The following is a 23,415-nucleotide window of genomic DNA, read 5'->3' on the forward strand; positions in this document are numbered from 1 at the left end:
GAGATGATGAAAGTAATTAGGACAAATGAGGATAAAAAGGTAAAAATGAAGATAATGGCTAAAGAATAAGTTAATAATTTTTACTTATTACTTAAAATTGCTTTTCACTTTAAGTTGTACTATTAAATAATTTTACCAAACATATTTTCTTTACTTAATGACTTAAATTAAGTTATCAAGTAACTTTAAGTTATTAAGTTGGTTTATCAAACACTCACTAAATATATTACTAATCAAATTAGTTCAATTGTAGAATCTAAAACCAAAAAATAAATAAAATAAGATTAAGAAAAAATTTAAGGGAAAGGAATTAAGAAAGTAAAGTCATTACCAAAAATTAGCCTTCTTAAATTAGGGGAAAAAATGAGAAGAAGAAGAAGAAGAAGAAGAATTGTCCAAAACAAAGGACAAGCTCCAAGGCAGATGCTTTTCAATCTTCAAGAAGATATCTGTTTCTTCTTGCACCAAATGCGAATCTCTATATGCCAAGGGGAAAAAGGAGAATTGAAGAATTAGTGGCTGTCAAGAAATATTATTGCAGTAAAGATATGTTTGGAATGTTGGAATGGAGAAGGGAAAAGAAACACTCATTAATGCAAATGGGAATAGGAATCAAAATTCATTTTCAAATAAACAAAACCCATGCTTGCCAAAATTTTGATTCTGCTCTTGACCATGATAGACATTTTTGATCCACCTCCATTCCCATTTCTATTCCAATACACCAAACACATCTTAAGGGTATGTTTGGTATGTGGTAATAGGAATGAAAATAATATGGAAATGGATGTGAACCATAATACCATGTAAAAGGTAGGAATCAAAATCCCAGCAAGAGTGGGATTTGATTTCCATAACAATGAATTTTTATTCTAATTCCTATTTTAAAGACAATTCAAACACATCAATGAATGTGAATGAAATCGATGTCCCTCTCATATTCTCTATCCTAGCATTCCAAACATGGCCTAAAATAAATGCTTTTCAGCTCAAAACATATTCACTTCTTAACTGAGAATATCTGTGAATAGGCTTTCAACCCGGTGAGGAAACGAATATAAGTAGGCTTTGTTGATCCATTGACAGGGATAGATCTGATGTTTGGAACAAGGTATTCTGCAACCTGTACAACCAATAACCCACCATGATAGATCACTAACCATGAATGATGGTATGGGTTTTCAAATGAACATGGAACACATTAAACATTTAATACTCCTACAGGGATAACATGGAAAAACTTCTTTATCACTTGTGTAAGGATGGTAAAATAGTCTTACCACTTCTGCTGGTTCTGCCAAAACATTAATGAAAAACTTGGCCTGCAGTACACGAAATTAATTTATCAGATCAGAAGCCTCTGAAAAAAGGGATTAAGAGAAGTAAATGCTACACATTCAACCTGTTTTGTAGTAGCACCCGACATGAGAAGATCAGTGGTGACCATTCCTGGCTGCAAAAGTTAAATAATCATAGGATGATACCATTAGCAACAGTAGTTGCATTTAGGTTTAGAAACAGAAAACATAAATTAATAAACCAAAACATACCGAAAGATTATGTACTACCACGTTTTTAACATCTTGCATTTGCAATTCAGCCTGTGAAAAATATCAAATTACTGTTATTTATAACTCTACCAGAATACTTAAAGACAAATCTGCTCCTAGAAAGGCATGCGTACAACATTCCACTTAATATTAATTGTGTTATCTAAGCTAGTGGAAATATGATTTGTAAGGTTTGGAAAGTGAAAAGATAACAGCAGAGAGACAAAAGGAAGATAAGAGAGTAAAAAGAGCGAAGTGAACCATATATTCCCTCTTAGTTCTGTTATTTGTACCATATGAGAAATTAACATAAAATCCTTAACACAAATTTATTGTAAATTAGTGCCCTAAATAATAGGCCCAGAGCAGAAATGCAACATCATACCTGATCTGAAATAGTAATGTAACATTAAGAGACAGGAAAAAAAAGAGAGAGAGAGAGAAAAGAAAAGAAAAGTAAACAAGAGAGAAAGTGAGAGAGAGAGAACTAGATCATTTGTGAGTTATTTCCCAATGTTCCGCCATTTTTTTGTTGGAGTAGACACAGAATGGATCTGGACTTTGAGGCGTGACTCAACAAGAGTATTTTAGATTTGAATAATTCACAACTCCAACAAGCACATACTCAGCAGATCCAACCACTGCAGACTCACTTTGCATCCCAAATTTCAATGAACTTCTACCACCATCGAAATACAATCAGAAACAAATCCCTCAAATCAGAGCATCTAAATGGTAAGATTTTGCCTGTTGGGCATATCTTTTGTAATGAATTTTGTTTAGGCTAAGTTGATCATTAAGGTTCACTGGGTTGTGGTAAACCATTAGATGCTCAGGATAACTGCTTCTATTTATAATCTTAGTTGTTGCCAAATCGAGGTAAGCATTTCTTAAGAATATATGATGGGCAAGATTCTATCGAGTAATCTTTATATCTACAATAGATCCCTTCCTTTACATATACAAAATCATTTCTTGTAAAGCCTTTCGAGTCTAGACCAGCCCTCATGGATAAGCAACTAATTTGAGGAGCAATGAGAAGACAGCTTTCCAGAAAACAATAAATGTTTATATCCTTTTGTGTGCTCAGTGTTCTAATTTATGCACAGGCACAATAAATGTTTAAATCAACTACATAGGACATCCATTTCTGGAGTGTTTGGCAATGCAATTTAGTGGTATTGTAGCTTTTCACAATACAAGTACAGCATATACCTGTAATGATTTTGTTAAATGAACCACACTGCGTTTTGTCGCCCCATATGCCGCAAATCTAGGGACAAGAAAATAAGAACAATCACACAGAAACACAACCTGTAAAAAGAAAGTGGACTGACCAAAGGCATTTTTCATGTCATCTGGTTTGTAAGTGAGACTATCATGGTCTATTTAAATGCATAATACAATAACAGTAACTCTTTGGTAGCATGAATGGACAAGTCACAAAAGATGGAAGGGGTGAATTAATTACCATAATAGACACAAATGATGCCAGATCTCACAAGTCTTAGAAATTAGTAGGCCAGATGCTATATGCCTTCAATAATAACACATCAACAATTCAACACAGAGATCATTCAGCAGAAAACAGAAAGCAAAAGGGATACAACACAATAGTAGTGGCAGTAGTCATGTCAGAAAGATGGTGGTGACATAGAAAAAAATGAAATGACAGAGTTGGTGGAAAAAAAAAAAAAGTAATGATGGTTGATGGCAGTGATTATTAGTGGGTGCAGCAGCTAGAGTTGATCGTGGTGACTAAGTGTGTGCCAGCTGGAAGGAGTGGCAGTACCATGATCTTGGTGAGTATTCTGGCAGCACTTACTAGTGACAGTAAAGGTTGTCAATGACTGCAAAAGGTATCTGGAATGTTGTAGTATCATCACCCAAGGTGATATCAAATAGCAATGCAGGAGGAAGAGGGGGAAGAAGAGAGGGGGTTCTTTTGGGTTGTGGGTGGGGGGGTATGAAGGAGATGTGTTGGTGACTTGGGTTAGGGTTACGAGATAAGAAATACAATGGAGGTATTTATTATTGCCAGATTACTGCAAATGCCCTCATTAGAATTCTTGAAGCACAAGAATCTTGGAAACTCAACTTTAGGAAGAGGATGATGTCAAAAAGGCCACTTTCACCTGATTGCTTCTCAGATGATTACATCCTCAAAAGGTTCTTCCCAAGGAGATATCAGACCATCATCATAGTTATGTGCAATGTACAGATGATGAAAATCAACTTAACAGATCCTCGAGTGCAGAAGGCACATCAATTGATTCTTGTCTTCATCAAATCCTAACTTTTAATCAAAGGTTATTGATGCAATTGAGCACATCCCAAAAGCTAAAATCTTGCTATTGTATTCAAATAATGAAATTCTCATCTTTGTATTTAGTACTAATACTTAATCTTACTTTTGTATACAAAATTAGGGGTTCAACTATAATGCCTGATAATACTAAAACTCTAAATCTTTGCCCTTGAGGTTAATTAAGTTTAATTAGAGGTTCAAACTAGTTTGAGATTACTACCATTTAATTGCAAGATAAACCTAATTTAAGGCTAATCTTGATTAGTTCAAGGTTTAAGCTCATGTATTAGGCAAGGTGGGACCTAATAACAACTATGAGAACCTGAGCGACCAAGTTGGAATTTGGAAAAAAAATTTTAAATCAAAACTAAGGGTTAGTAGCTCCAGGCATGGTACTTCATGCTTTCTCTACAACATATTTAAGGGGTTTTGTCTTTATTATCGCCTCTGAAAATCTGCTGAAATAGAGTTACAGAGAGAAAATTAGAGGGAAAAAAAAAAGGTGAACAAAACAAGCCAAGGAAGAAGAAAACGTTGGGTTTTTGCTAGATTTGGACTCCAAACCATTTTTTAATGCGAATGAGCAGTGAATTTTCTTTTAAAATTGATTCAATGTAATTTTAAATTAAAATTGTTTAAGTTTGGATAAGTTAAGATACTTTGAAGTTTTATTTAACTTCTTTTCCAAAGAAGAATTAAGAAGCTTCATTTTGTGTTTAAAGTTGGAAATGAAATTTGACAGCTTTTGAAGTAGAGGGTTTTGATTCAACAGTTATGCATGTCACTCGCTTGTATATGCGAAGAAGGATGAACAAAAGTAGAGTAAGGTAAGAATAGCTATTTATATAACATTGATTGAAAGTCATAACCACACATGAATTAGAAATAACATTACTTGGTGCCAACTAAATCAAAATTAGCTAGTGTGTAAATGATGAAGCTAAAACTTATCATTTGTGTTTCATAGTTTATCATGATAACAAAGGTGGTAAGATTAGAGAAGATTCAAAAATAAAAATGGCATAAATAGCTTCATCATTTTTTTCCCTAGACTTTTTGGTTGAGATTTCATTTATACAAATACAACTAATCTCATAAACTTTGGAATGTATCATGATATCTTCATTGTATATGATATATTGTTATGCAATGTTGTTGGCATGTTTTTTTTATTTTTTATGACCAAGGAACCTTCCATGGCCAAGCCCCTTAGGACTCTCCATGGGCCCAAAACCTCAGGGTGCTAACCGCTCCCACAACAACCAGCACTAGGTAAATTAGGATATTTAATCAACAGTAAGATTCGAACATGAGACCATGCACCTCCACCACACATCCCAACATTCGCCCTTACCAACTCGGCCACCCTAGCAGGCTAATGTTGTTGGCATGTTGCAAGGGATATGACATGATTTTAATTATCATGGCTTCAATCATGTGTACATGGTAAGGATGGCTACATTGTAATAATGGTATCTAACCTTCTAGTGGGTGATTCATAGAAGATGAGTTAGTACAAGAGATAACTTTGAACAATTGTAAACATTGTATCTTGTATATTGGTTATATGGGATCTTGGGTCCTTACGTTCTTAGAGCCCTTGAGTAAGACACTTTGATATGGGGTATATGGGGCTACTCTTTGCCCTTGGTTTAGTTTCTAAAGACACGGAATTGGTTCTATCCTTAGGGTGGAGTCCTAGAAGAAGGCAAAGGCATTTTCATTCTTCTAGTTGTTTCTAAGAACTAAACTTTGAAATAAATGTATGAAATAAAAACTTTGACAGCCAATCAGAATATTGGCAATCACTCAAATTTGTAGGTTATAATGCGTTTATCAGTGTTATTGAGCGCTGAGTCAAGTGATTATTGCCTGCTTTTGGCAGAGTTTTTCACAAGCCCTAGTGATAGTGTTTGACATTAGTTCCCATGTTTTTTGAGTTTGGTTTGTGTCAAGATGAGTCATAGGCAAAGCCCAGGAAGGTGCAAATAGATGAAAATTTGCAAAACTGCTTCCCAGTATTTGTGATGCTCAGTACTCAAACAATAATTACTGACCTAATGCTTGATTCTAAAGGACAAGATCTCTTCTTTGGAATCAGCAAAGAGTCTTTAAGGATTAAATAAGTAAATCAAATCTAGATTACTGTAGACATAAAATACTAGTTTTTAGTGCTAAATTTTCCAGGTGATCTCAACTGAACAGAGATCTGAGTTACATATAAAACACAAATCATCCACAGGGATTGGGATCGAATGATTACCAAATCCTAGGAGTTTACCGTGAATCTCAACCATATTAATTTCATGTTTGGATTTTATTTTCTGTTGAATTTCACTGCAGCCCTCCACTACATTTTGTCATCACAATCTGACTTTTCTTTGTCTTTACTCTTAAGGCTTCACACTAGTTCCCAGAGGATTGACACTAACTGAGATCTAAACTGCGACTAGGCACCCTGCATTTAGGGCTAAGCTCAGCAGCCAACACAATGCAAGTCAAGTCATATATTCTAAATCTTTAAAGCAGACTTTAAATGTTTTTATTTTTTTGGGTCTACAATTATGCTTAAAGTCCACTAGTATATTAATATGTTACGTCAAATTAATAATAATAGTAATAGTAATAGTCACAGTGGTAGTAATAGTAGTACCAACAACAACAACAATAATGACGTATTATTATTGTTATTAATGTCATATAAGTTATAAGTGAAATATACATACAAGCTTATTTTCGTTCTAAATATGTATATGGCAAAGGTTCTGATTATATCTTATATATAAATGTAAAATTAAAAGCACTTCATCAAAATTGAAACAAGACCTTATTAATAACAAAGAGGTTATTTTAAATGGATTATATACAAGTTTATAATATGGTATTCATTCAAGTCATATTCACAACTCTTTAAGTACAAATTTATAAATAAAAAAATTTAATATTTTAATTTTTTTACTTACTAAATTGTTAAATGAAATTCAAAATTTGACTTCAAAAAAGATACTTTCATTACTTATCACTTTCAACACATATAATTTAATAAAATTTTTCACTACTTAATTTTCAGTTTTGTCAAACACCACCTATCACTGCAATTTTTTTAGTTCCTTAAATAAATGATACAACTTGGATAAGCTCAACAATACTAATCTTGGAATTTATTCATATCAGCATTCTCCTGGAAATGTAAAGGTAATATATTATACTGAGTATAAACTATAATAACTGGAAAATAGACAGATCCCTAGAAATTAGTTTGCTAAAGTGGTGCAACTATTTTGTAAGTCACATTCACACACTAACACCTACTTAAAAGATAAGATGAAAGTAATCATAACCTTCTAAAATTCATGTTGGATAGTTATTAATTATTAAGGTTGCTCAAACATGGGCACTGTGGCAGATAAAATACATAAATAGGTGGTGGACCATACAAAACGCAACATAACATAGTTCTACTACACCCATCCAATTTGCTACACTAAGGTACTGTTGGTGGCACCTGTCCTAACAATCAAGGAAGAAAAGACATTCTAGAGATAAACCCCATCCTCACATCCATTGGAGTCTGTACAAGAGGCCCACACCCCAGCAAAAGATATGAAAATGAAGCAGCATTATAAAATTGTAACCAATTAGAATTTCTGAAAATAATGTGGAATTAAATTGAAATATGGTACCTGGGGGTTGGTCTTCCATCTGAACCAGCCCCATCAATGTTGAAAATATGACCCCCTCGAGGCTGGTTCAACATCATCTTTATTGCCTACATGATGAAACTGAATGAGGTTCAGGTCTAAAAACTGCCATTTAGAAGTTAAAGCCTGGGAAGCATTTCACCTCTCGACAGCAAATCATCAAACCAAGGGTGTTAGTGGTAACAACTTCACTGCATAAAAAAATGAATCTAAAAGGTAAATATTTTAGAAGACGGTGTCAAAGGGAAAACAAAAGGAAGTATAATGGAAATCTAACATAAGATCTTCATCTGAAGCTTCTGCCAGTGGTTTGTAACTATATGCATTTGATCCTGCATTATTAATCTGCATCACTATCAAGATAGGGTAAGATAGCAATAACAAAGGTACTGTTAATTGTGAATTAGGATATTGTTTAATTGAGACTCAAGATATTACATCAATGGATTACTTCTTTGTAGAATAAATGCAGTTAAAGCTATTGTGCCCAGAGTTATTTTTAGCAGGGTGAGGGTGAGACCCTGCCTTAGGCATGCATTTGTGGAATCAAGTGCCTGGAGAGATGAGCATTTACTCTTTGATTACTTTGTCTTTCTGGTTGCTCATCAGTGTGAGCTTATTATCTTTTGCAGTATCTGCTGTGAAAAAGATCGAGAGATAAACTAATGTTTTATATAATAGATTAACTCTTCAGCGCATGCATTTTATGATATGTTTATTTCATAATAAATTATTATACTTAAATATTTTCCTCTGCCTTGAATTTTCTGTGTCAGAGCTGGGATGTGTATTTATGGGGTTGGTTCTCAGGTTTAGAATCTCAAGTGGGAAAAAACTTATTGAACAATTTTATTTGGATGGAGCTTGGCCAGGTACCTTGGGGGAATGACCCAGAACAACTCTCCTATCAGCTGGATTTACAGGCTCTTAGGCAGTGCCTGAAGGTTGACACTCAAAACAATGGTAATATGTACTAGATCAGAACTAGAAATTTCAAGGATTGGCTGTCCATCAGGACAAAATTTTGCAAAACTATGAAACTTTCTCAAGTTCATCTGGAATCTAAACCATTAAGGTCCGACTTCTATGCAGCATGACATATGAAGCAGGTATATAATGAATAGAACCACCCTTGTTAGGAGATATTCTGGAAATTGCAGGTCTTTGATCCCAGTTGAAATGAAAATGGAAAGAAGCCATTACCTTGTCTATGACATAGATATGGAGCAGATAAGGGGTCACCAGCTAAAGGGTTTCTTTATCAAAATTGCAACTGTACTAGACGATTGATTTATAATCTTTATTTTCTAAAGGAATGTACAAAAGCCTCGTGTTCCTATAATTGTTGAAATCTCTTCTTTGCAATATATTTCACTCAGCACCTAATCTTTATTCAATGGAAAAGCAGCATTAATGGTTAGCAACATGATTTTAACCTAAATTGAAGTTTGAAGACGCCAACTTTGGGATTTTAATCAATGAGTACAACTAATCCAGGTCAAGACTTAAGTGGTTGTCCTTTAATCATTAATCAGGTTTAGAACAAAGGCAGTTAGTCTAAACTAGCATTTTTTTTAAATTTACCCAAGGCTATAGTCATAGCATAAAGTATATCCAACATAGAACAAATAAAATAGACGGTACTAAATATCTGAACAGAATACCCATATATCGATGTATTTCAGGTTTTCTTGTGCAAATGCAACTAAATCCTTCACATCCTCTCCTTTTCTAACATCACATGTAGTACCCTGTAAAGGGAGGTAATGATTCAGAACTAGCAGCATGAAGTAAGCAACAACTTAGGCTGGAGACAGAAATCACAAGGCAGGACAAGGGAAAACAGGGAAAGACAAACAAAGAAGGAAGCAAATGATTTAGGGAAAAAAAAAATTAAGAGAGAGAGGGAGAGAGAGAAAAGGAAAGAAAAGAGAAGTCACGGAGGTACCCACACATGGTGCTTCCCGAATTCCCTTCTTAAGCTCTCAACAGAAGATTCCACCCGTTCAGCTGTGAAAGTTTTGGTTAATCTCAAGAGTCAAGACTAGCCATTAACTTTTTTTAAAGCCAATAACAGCTTTTCAAATGAAAGTTTCTCATTCTCTGTGGGATATGTTGAATACAAAAATATGTTTAATAATGTGATGAGAATCACCAGGAAAATAAAAATAGCTAGTCTAATGATGATCCATCCCTAGAACATACATAAACAGATAGAATGACATAGAAGAAGACAACAAAGAGGCTGGAGATAGATGAAAGCAAAACCCTTCAATAATGACCAAACATAATATTTAGTGGATGATTTAGATCAACAAACAATAGAATACCTAGGCCATTCCAGAAATGTAGAAACACTCAGCATAATATCGTCGTGACACCCTAAAATGACAATTACTTTTAAGCTTAGCCCCTTTCTAACTTTGAAGAACATGCCACTCATGAGTTATGCCTACATGCTTATTGAGCTTCAGCTCCCCACAATTAACTAGAATTCACTCTTACTATTTGTTTTCCAAATATGTTGCTGGAGATTTAGGTAGTTTATGAGCAGAGAAGAAACCCATGCTTCTCAATTGGAGGCTTCCCTCTACATTTGATGGGAAACCCCTTAATGAATCCAACTTGTATTCATATGATCTTAAAAAATTTAACCCTCTAAAACAAACAACTGTCAGAGCTATACAATTAATTATTTAATAGATCCACATATTAGATATTAGATTTCTCTTCGATTTCCATTAACAGAAGGTTCAATCACAACTACAAAATTTTTGCGGAAAAAGGAGGCCTTTTCTAAATCTTTCTCAGCCGAAATCTTCACTGAATACACATTATTTTCACAAGAAGAGACCAAAATGCCTCTCAGTTAATTCAACTAGAAACGATTAAGTGCTCCATATGGCTATGTAATAGTTATCCTTAGAATTTCTGTAATTGAACAAGAAATTCATGATTCAAGGTTAAATTTTCTTTGAAAATATTCATTAAATCCCATCTCACAAACTATCATTCACTGTCACATGAGAAAGCATTTTGGTGCTCATCAATACAGTATTCTTAGCATAGACATTTGAAGAATCAAAGCATCCTCAGAAGTTTCCTTACAACATCCTCATATTGGACGTAGATGTGGCAATTCTTAGACTAGAAGATCAGCCTATGCAAACTGGCCTGACATTAGTTGCTTGGTTTGGGGTCTTCCATCCATTTAGGAACTTTTTTGAGAGGGATTTGCCTTGATATATTAATGGAACAGGTTCAGGCTGATCCTTCCAAACCTTCTTTTATTAGAAACAACAATTTCATTGCACCATTAATCAAAGGAGAAAAAGTATGAATTATCTTTCATGGCTCAAAAGACAAAAAGAGAGAAGAGGAAGAACAAGTCTAAAAAAAAGAAACTTTCTCTTCATACAAAAGACAAGCAACAGTCTAAAAAAGAAACTATCAATCCAATAGAAAGGTCAGAGGTACACTCTCAAGGAGGCATGACCTCCTCTTTTTACAAAAACCTCTCACCTCGAAGCACCAGACTTAGACAACATACAAGCAGTCAAGTTAGTCAAACAGTATCCATGAATAAGAGCATCCCAACTGTGTAGATAAATCCAAGATCTTAAATCCAGTTTCTAACATCCTCATTTCTCACAGAGGTCAAAAAAAAAAAAAAACAATGGTTGAGTTGTCCTCCACAAGGAAACTGTTGAAAGCCAAAGAACTGTCAGGGGCCAGCCCTTTCAACATAGCTAGCAATTCTGCCTCTACAGCAGTCTCATCCCAGCAGGCTTAGAAAAAGCTTAACAATAGATGCACCCTGATTTCTGAGCACTCTGCAATACCTATGTGCCCAGGATTACCCAAAGAGCAACCATCAAAATTAAACCTAAGACAGACAGCCATGGGGAAAACTCCAAAGTGCAGCTCCACAACCTTACTACAATTTAGAGATTTTGCAGATCTTTATCCACATTTCCAGATCTGAGAAATATTACTGTTTTTTTTTTTTTTTTTTTGATAGGTAAAAGCACAGATCTGAGAAATATTAATGCCAACCATGAGGATGGATACAGACTATGAACATCACCAAAATGAGCAAATTTAGCTTCCACTTTCAAGGTTAAACCACAAGAAAAAAAAAAAAAAAACTCTCTAATTGGACCTCTTCATAATGGGTAAATAAATTCTCATTAGTTGTCACTAGAAAATTTTGGTTCACCATACTCACTAAAAGCTTCTTCATGTTCAACTTGCATGGTAAGTTGCTCAATGTGACTTGAAAGTGCTTGAAGTTCATTTCTCTCTCCTAAATCAGCCATTATCTGATTACCACATTATAGGATACAATTTTAGAATTTCATATTTTAGTTGGAGTCTATTTTTTACATACTAGAATTAATTTTAAATAGTTTTAGTCAAATTTTTATTTGCTTTAGTTTCTAAGTTGATTAGGAAAGGGACTATATTCCCATTAGGAAATATAGTCTTAGTCTTATTAGGAAAAGAGTTCCATAATCTATATAATCCTATGTAATCTTTCAATTTTATGTATAGGAATTCTAGAGAAATTAGTAGCTACACAGTTTTCTTAAAGGTGTGATTACCTTCTCTAGGTGTGATTTCATAGGAAAATCAATGTAATTACCAAGGATTTATTTTTTTTTTCTTTTTTTCTTTTTTTCTTTTCCTTTTCTTTTCACATAAGTGATTGCTTAAGACCCTTTGCAAGGTATTGGAGCTAGGAAGACAAGGTGTTTTTCCAAAAAGTGTGATTTGGAACTTTTGGGTGTTGCCAAGGGTGGGTTTCTTGGCTTGGAAGGCTACTTGGAAGAAGGTTTTAACTTTGGATCACATTCAGAGGAAGGTTGGTATTTGGAAAATGGATGCTTCATGTGCCTTAAATAGGAAGAATCCATTGATCGCATCCTCCTCCACTGTGACAGGGCAAGAGTTTTATGACATCTTTTGTTCTCCCTATTTGGTGTGTCATGGGTGCTCCCCTCTTCGATTAGAGAGCCGTTTTTAGAATGGCAAGGTTCTTTTGTGGGTAAAAAATGGAAAAAGGCATGGTGAGCTACTCCCTTATGCCTTTTCTAGACAATTTGGAAGGAAAGAAACAATAAGGCATTTGAAAATAAGGGGTTGTCAGTTCAAGGGCTTAAATTTTCTTTACTTTGTTTTTGGGTGTGATGTAAGTTGTATATAGTTCTTAGTCCTCTTTCCACTACAAACTTTGAGGACTAGTTGGGTTCAAGTTGAGGCGGGTTGTTTATTGTTGTCCCTCTATTTTTTGTGGTGCCTTTAAGCCTTTTTTTGTATGCTTCTTGTGTACTTTGGGGCACTTTTTTCGCATTTCTCTTTTTAATTTCTACTTTTTACCCATAAAAATAAAAAAAATAAAAAAATAAAAAGATCTATATATTCTTTTCTTTTCTTTCCTTTTTCCTTTTCTATCTTTCTTCTTATTATACAAAAAAAAAAAAAAAAAAAAAAAAAAAACTTCAATAGTGCTGGAATTTTAAAGATTCACCCCGTCTTCCTCTATTTCTTACCAACATAAAAAGAAGTCAAACCAAGAAAATAGCACATATTAGGATACCAAATGATGAGGGGAAATGATAGAGAGGAATAAGAAAATAAAACAAGAAGTCACAATTAGGAAAATGAAGAAGAAAATAAATCCATGCTATATTAAATATAATGAGGAAAAATATTCAGTTACAACTTTACCTCCTCATGCAATGGTTATACCATCTCCTACCTATAATATTTGACATATGAATGTAATTTCCAACTACTCCATAGCTCACCAAAGGGACAATGCCAACACCAAAATAATATTTACTAAACATAACAAAGATACTTGTCTAACAAGTATTCCACTTCCATTGGCAACCAATTTTCCATTCTCTCTCTTTCCAACTAAACCACTTTGGCATCCTTGTGTTGATGATCGCTGCCAATTTGGAACTAGAACTCTCCCTAACCTTGATGACATGAATTATTGAAATCAATTAGAACTAACTTTTAGGTCTTAAGAGTAAATTATAAAATGCACCACCCTTTCTTGCCAAATTTAATAGAAATCCCAATTAGATATTTTATTATCTTTTCATAAATTAGTTATAACTTCTATGTTATTCTTCAGTTAAATCAGTTTGAGTTGGTCAATAAGCAAGTTTTTCTTCCAGTACACAATAAATATGACGAGACGATTTTTTTGAAGGTTTTTGCATTTCCTAACCTTTTTCTTTTATATGCATTATAACATTTCCCTCATTTCTTAAAATTACAATAGGAATCAAAAGAGGAGGACGGGGTGCTCGTTGGAGGTAGGTTGTAAGTGTGGGAAAGAACAAAAACTCAATCAAACACAATCTTTTTTTGGATTCCAAAACATAATTTTTTTTATTTGAGATTTCTAAATTTTGTCAGCATTGCTGACACTTCTAACATTTATAGGATTTTGGCCTTGTTTCTTCACATGTCAGAGCAGAACCTAACATTCTGGGTTTGAAGGATCAAATATCATGTAGATCGATACTAACCCTATCTTCCAAGAGCAACAAGCAAATTGAAGTTGAGTTTCATTTTGTAAAAGATATGGTAATGAAGAAACATTCAATTTCATCTGACATCAAATATCAGAATCAACTCAGAAATGTGTTTATTAAGACCTTGAGAAGCAGGCAATTTTCTAACTTTATAACAAGTTAGGCATGATGATATGCTAAAGCTTGAGGCAATGATATGAGATGCTTTATAATGCATAGAAGGTTTTTTTTTTTTTTTTTTTTTTTTTTGAACAGCCCTTGTTACTTGTGAAGAACATTTTAGTCTTCTAACTGTTTCAGATACTCAAACACAATATATGAGTGGAGCTGACCCTTGCTCAGGTAGAGTTTTATTCTGTTTATAATTCTTCTCTCTTGTTGTTCTCTCTCTTTTCCCATGATTCCTTAAACAAAAAAAAGATTTGATTCTTTTCTTATTCATCACCATCTCTGATAAACTGGATATCTACCTTGGTATCATGCCCACTCATCAAATTTAATGATACTCATGAGGCTCCCATTCCCAAATAATTATGACTCCACCAAGTTGGAGAGTATTTATAATACAATTAGTGCATTAAATTGATGTCAAGAGAAACCTCGTGGAAAATGGCACAATTTCTTACAATAGATCAAACTAAATATTTCAGAAAGAATAAATAGCACAAAAAGCCAATACCTGATCTTGAGGAAATTATGACATTATCACCTGCTTTAAGAAACTCCCTAGCTAGTGCAAAACCTATTCCTGAAAAATATAACAAACAAAAAAATAAATAAATAAAGTTAAATGAGATAAATAACCAATTAAAATAAACCTAAAAACAAAAAATATGCACAAAAAATATAAAATGATTTACGTGTCATTACCAGTTCATGTATTTTAAAAATTCATTCACTCATATGCCATCCAAATTGAACCTACCTCCAAATCTCTCCCTATCCTTCTTGACTGGTGGGAGCTGAGGCTGGGAAAATTGGATTTTAGATTTAAAAGCATGTGGCTTAAAGGAAAGGCCATTCAGCAGTTGATTATATGATTATATGATAATATGATCATATTCCAGCCACCATTTTGTAGAAAGTGCAAATTTTATTCTAGCAAGAAAGTCAAAGAGCTTTGAGGAGATTCTGGCAATATGACGCCTGTGTGACTATTATAGCAAGAGACTTGGAGCAGATTCCGCAGTGAGAAAAGTGAAGGATCTTTATTTGAGCAAGAAGTGCATTTTAGGTGTAAGGCCTTAGAAAAATATAAGAGGTTTATCGGTTTTGAAGAGATTTTTTGGAGACAGAAACCTATTTTGTTATCATGTAAAGAGGGTAACAAGAAACTAATTTTTTTTACAAGATTGCCAATGTCCATCAGAGAGTCAAGACCTCAGCAAGATCAAGATGGATAGTGTGTGTAGACTGAAGGCAAAGTTAAGGAAGGGATTTCTGGTTTCTTCAAGCAGTTATATGAAGATCAGGGGGGCTTATAAGGTTTCATATTGGGGGGCTAATTTGACATCAATTGGTGAGGAGAACAGTGTTAGACTAATAAGGTTCTTTACGAAGGGGCAGATAAGAGCAAAGCTTTGTAATTTGAATAGGGACTCCTATTCTTGATGGATTTCCATTGGCTTTTGGTGACAATTGGGAGAATGTTAAATACAAGGGCTAGGGATTCTTGTGAGAGATTCAGGTTATTTGGTCCTTTAAGAAAAGCTTAAAATAGATATCCTTGTAGTTTTGACCCCTAAAAACGGTGGTGCAGAGGACATTAAAGAATTTAGACCTAAAGACTTAGGACTGTGCTTGGAAAAGTTGTTTCAGCATTTCAGAATGCCTTTTAGATATAAACAAATCCCCAATGTTTTTTTTATAGGTAAGCAAATCCCTGATATTGTTCTTATCAGTATGAAGCTATTGATTCTAGACCCTAGTATTCCTTATCGGGATTGGTATGTATGTCAAAATTTAATAAATAAATAAATATATATATATATATATATATATATATATATATATATATATATATATATTTATATATGTGTTCATTTTCTAACTGAGATTTGGCAGGATGGGTTAGGTGGATCAAATTCTGCATTTCCATTGTCAGATTATCAATTTTGGTGAATGGAACTCCTGTGTGATTTTCCAGAGTTGTAGGGGGTTTCAATAACTACACTTTTTATCTGTCTTTCCTCAATTTTTTTATTTTTTTATTTTGGCAATGGATGTCCTGAATTGCTTCTCCTTGAGGGCTAAGGAGGTGGTTTCATCAAGAGCTTCTGAATGGGGACAGGGAGGCCAAGCACTGGAGATATCTTCCCCGTTATTGGATTATACAAACTATTATCTTGCAATATGCCTTGTGAGCAGCAGTATCTTACATGCATTCTGCTTTGAATTTCATGATACAGTCAGGTTTAAAAATTGACTTGAATAATTTGAATTTCAGGATCACACTTTTAAAAGTACTCTCTCAAGCTTGCCCTTTTGTTATATGTCATCCTTCATTCTTCCTACTTCAGCCAGCAACAAATTAGAAAAACTCCAGAAATTTCATTTAGGGTGGTGGTGGTCATCTGTTTCTCCTAGGCTGTTAGGGGTTTGGAATCCAAAACCTCCATGATATTAACAAAGGTTTGCAAGGTCTTTCTGTGATGCAGGTGACTGAGGGAGTGACTTTTTTCAGATTAAGCCCATCTTGGAGATGCTTACTATGAAGCATTCCCATCCTTCACCAGCATCAAATGTTTGGATTCCTAGACTCCTATCTAAGCTGTGCTTCTTTATGTGGGAGGCAGTGTGAGACAAGATTCTCATGTTTATTAGTTGATGGGAAGAGGGTGTCCGTCACCATATTTTGCTTCATTTCTTGGTGGCTCAATCACTGTGGTGTTGTTTCTGTCAAGCTTCAGGTTTCCTAGGTATTGGCTCAGAGGTGAAGACCTTCCCCCTTAGCAAACTGGCCTTGTCGAAGAAAAGTATATTTTAGAAAGCTTTCTCTTCCTAACTTGGAGCATTTCAAAGGAGCATAGCTACAGGATTTTTTAAGGGATGAGCTGCCCATGTTAAGGCCAAAAGCACTCTTTCTCAAGACATTCTTTCTATTGTTCAGGCTCTCAAGAGTCAGTCAAGCATTTCCTCCTCTGTCAGTGAGGTGGTTTTGTGGAAAAGACAAAAAGGATAATTTAGAAAGTGCCTCTACCTTAATTTGGTCCATTTGAAAGGAGTGAGCTAAAGGGTTTTTGAAGGGGTGAATTGTCAATATTAGGGCCAAAAGCTCTCTTTCTCAAGACATTGTTAGCAGGGTTCAAGGCTTCTATGGTGAACAGAAATTTGCCTTTTTGGATTTCTTGGGTCTGGGGTTAGCATAACTGCAAGAGCCTAGGATTAATACTTTAAAAAGATGAAATGATGATTCAGTAACATAAGAACAAAGGCATTGAAGAGAAGAGGAGAAAGAATTACCTTTTTTTGGATAGGCAAAGAGAAAATATATTAACAGCTAAAAAAAGGGCACACCAAGGTACACACAATGCATACAATATGCGCTTAAAAGCAAAAAAGGAAGAAAGGAAACCCAAAAAACTTCCTCCCTTCCCTTGGAGCTAAGCCAATCAATAAAGTTTAACATGGTTAATGATCGGTTATTAATTTGCACTCTAACCCATTCCAAAAAAGTACTCATAAAAGCATATTTGAATATTTGGTTCAACTATTCCACATCTTCAAAGAATCTTTTATTTCTTTCCTTCCAAACATCCTCCACACCTTTCTCCATTTTTTTCCTACGAAGGATTCATGTCAACTAAGAAGGGTTCTTCTCAATGTAGCATGTAACACCCAAATCACTCCAAACAAGGAAAAAAATCAGCTTCCATAGAACACTTGCTTTCAGGCAGTGAAGGAAGATGTGATTAGTCAATTCTTCATCCATTTTGCACAAGAAACACTTGTTCTGTATAACACATTCCATCCTTTTGAGCTAATCAATCATCAGAATTTACCCCAAGTAGCTTCCCAAGCGAAAAACCCAACTTCATAGGCACCAAAGAATTCCATACTACACTTGCAGAAAATACTCCCCACCAGTCTGAACTAGGGAGGAATAAAACAACTTAAAATGCCTCCTTTGGAGACCTTTCAACTCATTTATCTCTACTTCTCTTGTGATTTGTATTAGTTGTAATCTCTAAAGGAAGGTAGCCACACCTTCAAGCTCTCAATCATGGAAATGTCTAGAGAAGTAAGGGCTCCACCTACCTGCTCCCACATCTCTACTACCTAGGGCTAGGAGTCCTTACAGCAGCTATAGACTATAGAGAACAAATCCAAGAATGCTCCTCTAGTGAAAGGTCTTCACACCATCCATCCTTCCAAAATTCAACCCTTCTCTCATTGCCAACTCTAAAGCAAAATCTACTTTTAAAATCCTTTCAACCACTTCTAATAACTTTCCATAAGCCCATGCCATTACCATTCCTTACACCCCTCGAGAACTATCATCCCTTCTTCCCCGTACTTTCGTACTATCACTTGCTTCCAAAAGGGACTCTCTCTCTTGTGCAAACCTCTAATCACACTTGCCAATGACGGCCTTTATTGAGGAGGGACAAATTTCTGTGCCAAGGCCCCCATTTTTTTTATATGAGCAAATGATAGCCCAACTTACCAAATGAGGTTTTTCTCTAAGCTCCTCCCACCTCAAAGAAAATCTCTTTGAATTTTCTCCAACCATAAGCCCACCCTTCTAGGAATTACAAACAGAGACATCAAATGGATGGGCGAGCTAGATAATGTACTTTTGATTAGAGTAAGTCTCCCTGATGTAGGACAACCCTAGGATGGTTGCCTACACTCAAGGGTAGGTGGGCTAGGGTTTTATTTTTTAGGGTGCAAGGAGAGGAACAAAGAATAAATTTTATGGTAGATAAAATTATAAGATAAGAAATACAGAGAAAGAAGAAACAATGAAGAAAAGATGGAAAACCTTAGAGTCTCACTAAGCCTTCTAGGAGTCTCACCTAGAAGCAAATCAATGGAGTCTCACCATTGAGGGTTGCAACCTTGCAATGAAAGAAAATATAATATTATTCATATCAATTCATCTCTTTGATTTACATTGATTAGCCTATTTATAGGCTTCTCTAAGAAATCCAAAGTTTACTAGGACTCTAATAACCTATTATGATTCTAATTTTAATTATAACATCCAAAGTCTACTAGAACTCTAATAACCTATCATGACTCAAATTCTAATTATATTATAACTCAACTAGCTAATCCTAATTAGACTCCAACAAATACCAATCCAATTCAATTCTAATTAATATTAATCCTACTTAAAGTTTACTTAGGTCTTCCCTTTCTTCCTTGAATTAACTTTAAAAGGCTTTCCCTCATCACTCCCTCTTTTGAGAAGTCCTGGCTCTTCCACACTTCTAACTTATCTGGAATCCCTCCTCTATTGCATCTCAAGCCCTCGAGGATTGTGGAGAGCTCCCAAAGGAAGTCACGAATATGTAGAGGGTAGGCTCCCCACCTTGCACCCCAACACCATAGCAAGCTCCACCACATTAGCAACTTCCACAATTGAAAGTAATTCACTTTTCTCTAAGTTAATTTTCAATCCCAAAATAGTCTCAAACCACACAAGAGTCCTACTCAAATATTCTAGTGGCCCAAGGTTGGCATCATAGAGGATTAAATTATCAATGGCAACTAGAAGATGGGTAAGCTCCAACCCCTCTCCTCCTCTTCCGCCCACCTTAAAACCCAAAAAGAAGCCTCCTTCCTTAGCCCTATTCAACATCTGACTAAGATAAATGAGTAAGGAGAAAGGTGATTCCTTGCCTCGGCCCCTTGGAACTTTGAAAGAAACCAGTGAGAATCTCGTTAACCAAAATAGAAAATTTGTTAATGGAATGCACCATCTGATCCATTTGACCCACTTTTGACCAAAACCCATCTTTTCCATGATCGCTACGGAGAATTGGGAAAAGAGGCAATAGAATAATTCGGAAAATTGGAATTACATACTAATATAATTGGAAAAATTAGGATAACGTGAAACAAAATAAAAATATTTGGCAAAATATTAGTGGCTTTCTAATTTTTTTCTAAAACAAAAAGATTAAATTATATTTTATTAAACATAAGGAGATTGATCGTCAAAAACTACATTTATAACCTTTTATGAAAAAAAAAAGCTTTTTATTTTATAAAATGAAAATGCCACATCCCACATAAGCAAAATTTTAAATTTTATATTTTTTGATAAATAAAGCCTTAAATTAAAGAAAAAGAGCCGCCATAAAAGCGGCCCAAAAGTATAATAGAAAACAAACCTCCCTTCACCACCAAGACTCAACCAAAACAGTACAGAAAGAACCTCAACAAGTACCTAACCAATCAAAAAAACCTACTAAAGTCAATGGGCAATCATCTACAAACAACTTAAACTCAAACCACAGAAAGCAAACAAACTCCCTTTTCAGCTTCTGGGTAGAAAAAACCTCATTATTGAATGCAATGTTGTTCTTGGCTTTCCACACGACCAAAAAAAACGCAAAAGGCTTGTTTGCCAAACCTTCTTTCATTTTTTGCCCACAAAAGAATCATGTCAACCCAACAAAGTATCTTTAACTTACAAAGAAAGTATCCAAGACACCCCAAAAAGGACAAAAATCAGCTCCCATAAAACCCTTGTCATTTCACAATAAAGCAGCAAATGATCGATAGATTCTTCATGTCCAAGGCACAAAAATACCCAATCTGCTAAAGACCAACCTCACCTCTGAACGTGATCCAAGGTTAAAACTTTATCCCACACTGACTCCCATGCAAAAAAAGTTAACTTTTGGTTGGACCCGCAAAATCCAAATTCCACTCGTTGGAAAAGACCCACCCAAGTCTAGTTCCAAAACATTATAAAGGGACTTACTTGTAAACTTGCCACTCTTTGTCACTGACCAAATCAAAGAATCTTCCACATCCTTACAAACCTGCTGCCATTGCAAATAAGCCAAAATCTCTTCACACAATCCACCTCCCAATCATTAAACAAACTAGAGAAACAAGGATTTGCCCTCACCCTCCCTTTCAATAGAAGAATTCCAAACATCCTTCACCCACACATCCTTAGAAACAAACAAAGCAAATAACGATGGAAACAACACACACAAAAGGTTATTCCCGCACCACCTATCCTTCCAAAAAAGTACCCTCCACCCATTACCCACCACAAAGGAACACCTAGATCTCACAATATCCCAATCTTTCCCTATTGCTTTCCACAAACCCCATACCCTTCTTTTACCTCCTAAGTTGCCCACCCCCCCCCCCCCCCCCCCCTTGTTTCCCCATACTTACCATGGATAACCCGATTCCAAAAGGCCCCTCACTCAATCACAAAACAACAACTCCACTTACAAAGAAGAGTCTTATTAAGAACTGAAAGACTTTTAACCCCCAAGCCCCTTTTCCTCTTGTCTGGGCAAACAACCACCCACTTAACAAGATGAGGTTTATGCTCCAAAGCCACACCCCTCAAAGAAAGTTCCTTTGAATATGTTCTAGCCTAAATCGAATAGCTCATGGCATATAGAACAAAGACATAAAATAAATAGGCAAACTAGATAAAGTACTTCAAATCAAAGTTACCCTCCCTCCTTTGGAAATATATTATCACTTCCACATAGAGAATAATTAATCAAAATATTCATATTATCTATAAACTTTCTTATGAGACCTAAAATCATAACCAAAAAGTGTTCCTTCTGCAGATATCATTCCTTTCCTTACTCCACAACCTCATAATTCAGCCTCCTCAAATATGTTCAACTCTCTATAGGTATACATACCATCATAGAAAGATAAGTAACAAAAAAGGACTTTAAAAGTTCTAGTTCAACAATCTTGTCGAGTAATTCCTAGATTTTTAAAAGTGAATCCTAAAACTTTTCCAAATACCTATTTTTTGTGAGCAAAATACTTCCGAGCATTAAGAAATGCTTCTAACCCTTCAAGAATCACTCTCAAACAAACTCTAAACTTCAACATGGCTCGCTGATAGAAACTAAATGATTTACTTATCAGATCACTTTCCTTTTTCCTCAGCTAGGTTGCCAAAAACCTCCATTAGATTTGATTACTTACGATTTTGCATTTTTTTTCTCTTTGTTTTTATTTCTCGTAAGGGTACACTTCCTACTGAGAAATTGTGTTAACATATTATCAATTCCCCAAATGATACTTCAATTAAAAAATTACACCCCGTAAAATAGCCCTCCTAGAATTTGCATTCTACAACTCAAACCATCAACTAAGATTTATGATTTAGACCTACATGGGCATAGCATTTTTCTTCTTGGCTTGATCTAGAAGCTGAAGCCAAACCAATAATTTCAAAGACATTCTTGGTATTATAAAAGTTTAATCGAGCACAAGCTACCTTCTTTGGCTAACCATCTGCTTCTACAAAAATCAACACTAAGCTCTTTTGATAAAATTACCAAGCTTTTGTTGAGCTGAACCCAAACACATCCAGAAGCTCTTTTGATAAATACCCACATACATCCAGAAGAGAAGTTTTGACTTCTCAGAAATAGGGGCCTGACACCCCACCTCTACTATTTACTAATTAATAATATTTTATTTTATTTTATTTTTTCTATATATACCAGAGGGTGTCTAGCCAGACTCCCTTGGGTGAAAAGAAGAACATTTAATTACAAAGCTATTTGTTTACGTAACAGAGTAAGAGTAATTTAAACAAAACCCCCTTCTTCAACCGCTAAACAATTTGAGAGGACTACAACACTGCCAAAAATATGAAAACATTCAAAGTAAAAGGATAAGTTACAGAAAACGCGATTCAGCTCTAAGTAGATAAAGGCATCTTAACACTTGTCAGGAGTGAAAGAGGGCATAATAATATTAATACCAAATGGGAACCGGATGAAAAACACGAACCTTTTGTGGAACCAGTGATTAAAACGTTGTAAGGAGGAAGCATTGGCGCAGAGTCATTGGAAGCTTGTGCGCTTGGTGTCATGATCTGGGGAATGGCAGTGGGTTTGAGGCGTTTTTGAGGGGAAGCAAAGGTGGGGAAGGCGTGAGAGTGAAATGGAAGAGAGAATAATGGTTGAGAGAGAGGATTATGGTTTTGCAGGCAGAAAAGACGTGAGGAGGAAGGGGAAAGGAAGGACACGGAAGCAGTAATCGCCATAGTCTAAAGCACAAACCAGTGCCACTGGATAAGCCCACAGCCTTCTCCTGCTATGTTTTTCTGTGTCCTGCTTTTAGTT

General features: G+C 35.1%; 1 protein-coding gene across 3 annotated transcripts; it reads right to left on the reverse strand.

The window, feature by feature from the left end:
- Positions 1-310: 310 nt before the first annotated feature.
- LOC117919697 (chlorophyll(ide) b reductase NOL, chloroplastic) lies at positions 311-23,415 on the reverse strand. 3 transcript variants are annotated; one of them, XM_034836932.1, is made up of 13 exons: positions 23,081-23,415; positions 14,793-14,861; positions 9,508-9,569; positions 9,224-9,310; positions 7,837-7,904; positions 7,702-7,750; positions 7,542-7,627; positions 2,766-2,823; positions 1,551-1,601; positions 1,403-1,453; positions 1,281-1,322; positions 1,013-1,123; positions 311-478 (listed from the first exon to the last, which is right to left on the reverse strand). In XM_034836932.1, the coding sequence occupies exons 1-13, from the start codon at positions 23,334-23,336 to the stop codon at positions 431-433; spliced, it is 1,038 nt and encodes a 345-aa protein (XP_034692823.1). In that variant the 5' UTR covers positions 23,337-23,415; the 3' UTR covers positions 311-430. The 3 variants fall into 3 exon arrangements, with proteins under 3 accessions (XP_034692823.1, XP_034692830.1, XP_034692838.1); XM_034836939.1 differs by lacking the exon at positions 9,224-9,310; XM_034836947.1 differs by lacking the exons at positions 7,702-7,750; positions 7,837-7,904.

This window comes from Vitis riparia, chromosome 1, assembly GCF_004353265.1.
Source record: "Vitis riparia cultivar Riparia Gloire de Montpellier isolate 1030 chromosome 1, EGFV_Vit.rip_1.0, whole genome shotgun sequence".
Classification (NCBI taxonomy): domain Eukaryota; kingdom Viridiplantae; phylum Streptophyta; class Magnoliopsida; order Vitales; family Vitaceae; genus Vitis; species Vitis riparia.

What these genes read in the sequence shown, in the direction of transcription:
- LOC117919697 (XM_034836932.1), bottom strand. Translation starts at nt 23,336, where the DNA reads ATGGCGATTACTGCTTCCGTGTCCTTCCTTTCCCCTTCCTCCTCACGT. An exon ending in TGAAATACATCGATATATGG is followed by an intron (nt 7,905 to 9,223) that starts GTATTCTGTTCA and finishes ATAGTGATGCAG; the next exon opens with ATTAATAATGCAGGATCAAA. An exon ending in GCTTCAGATGAAGATCTTAT is followed by an intron (nt 7,751 to 7,836) that starts GTTAGATTTCCA and finishes TTTTTTATGCAG; the next exon opens with TGAAGTTGTTACCACTAACA.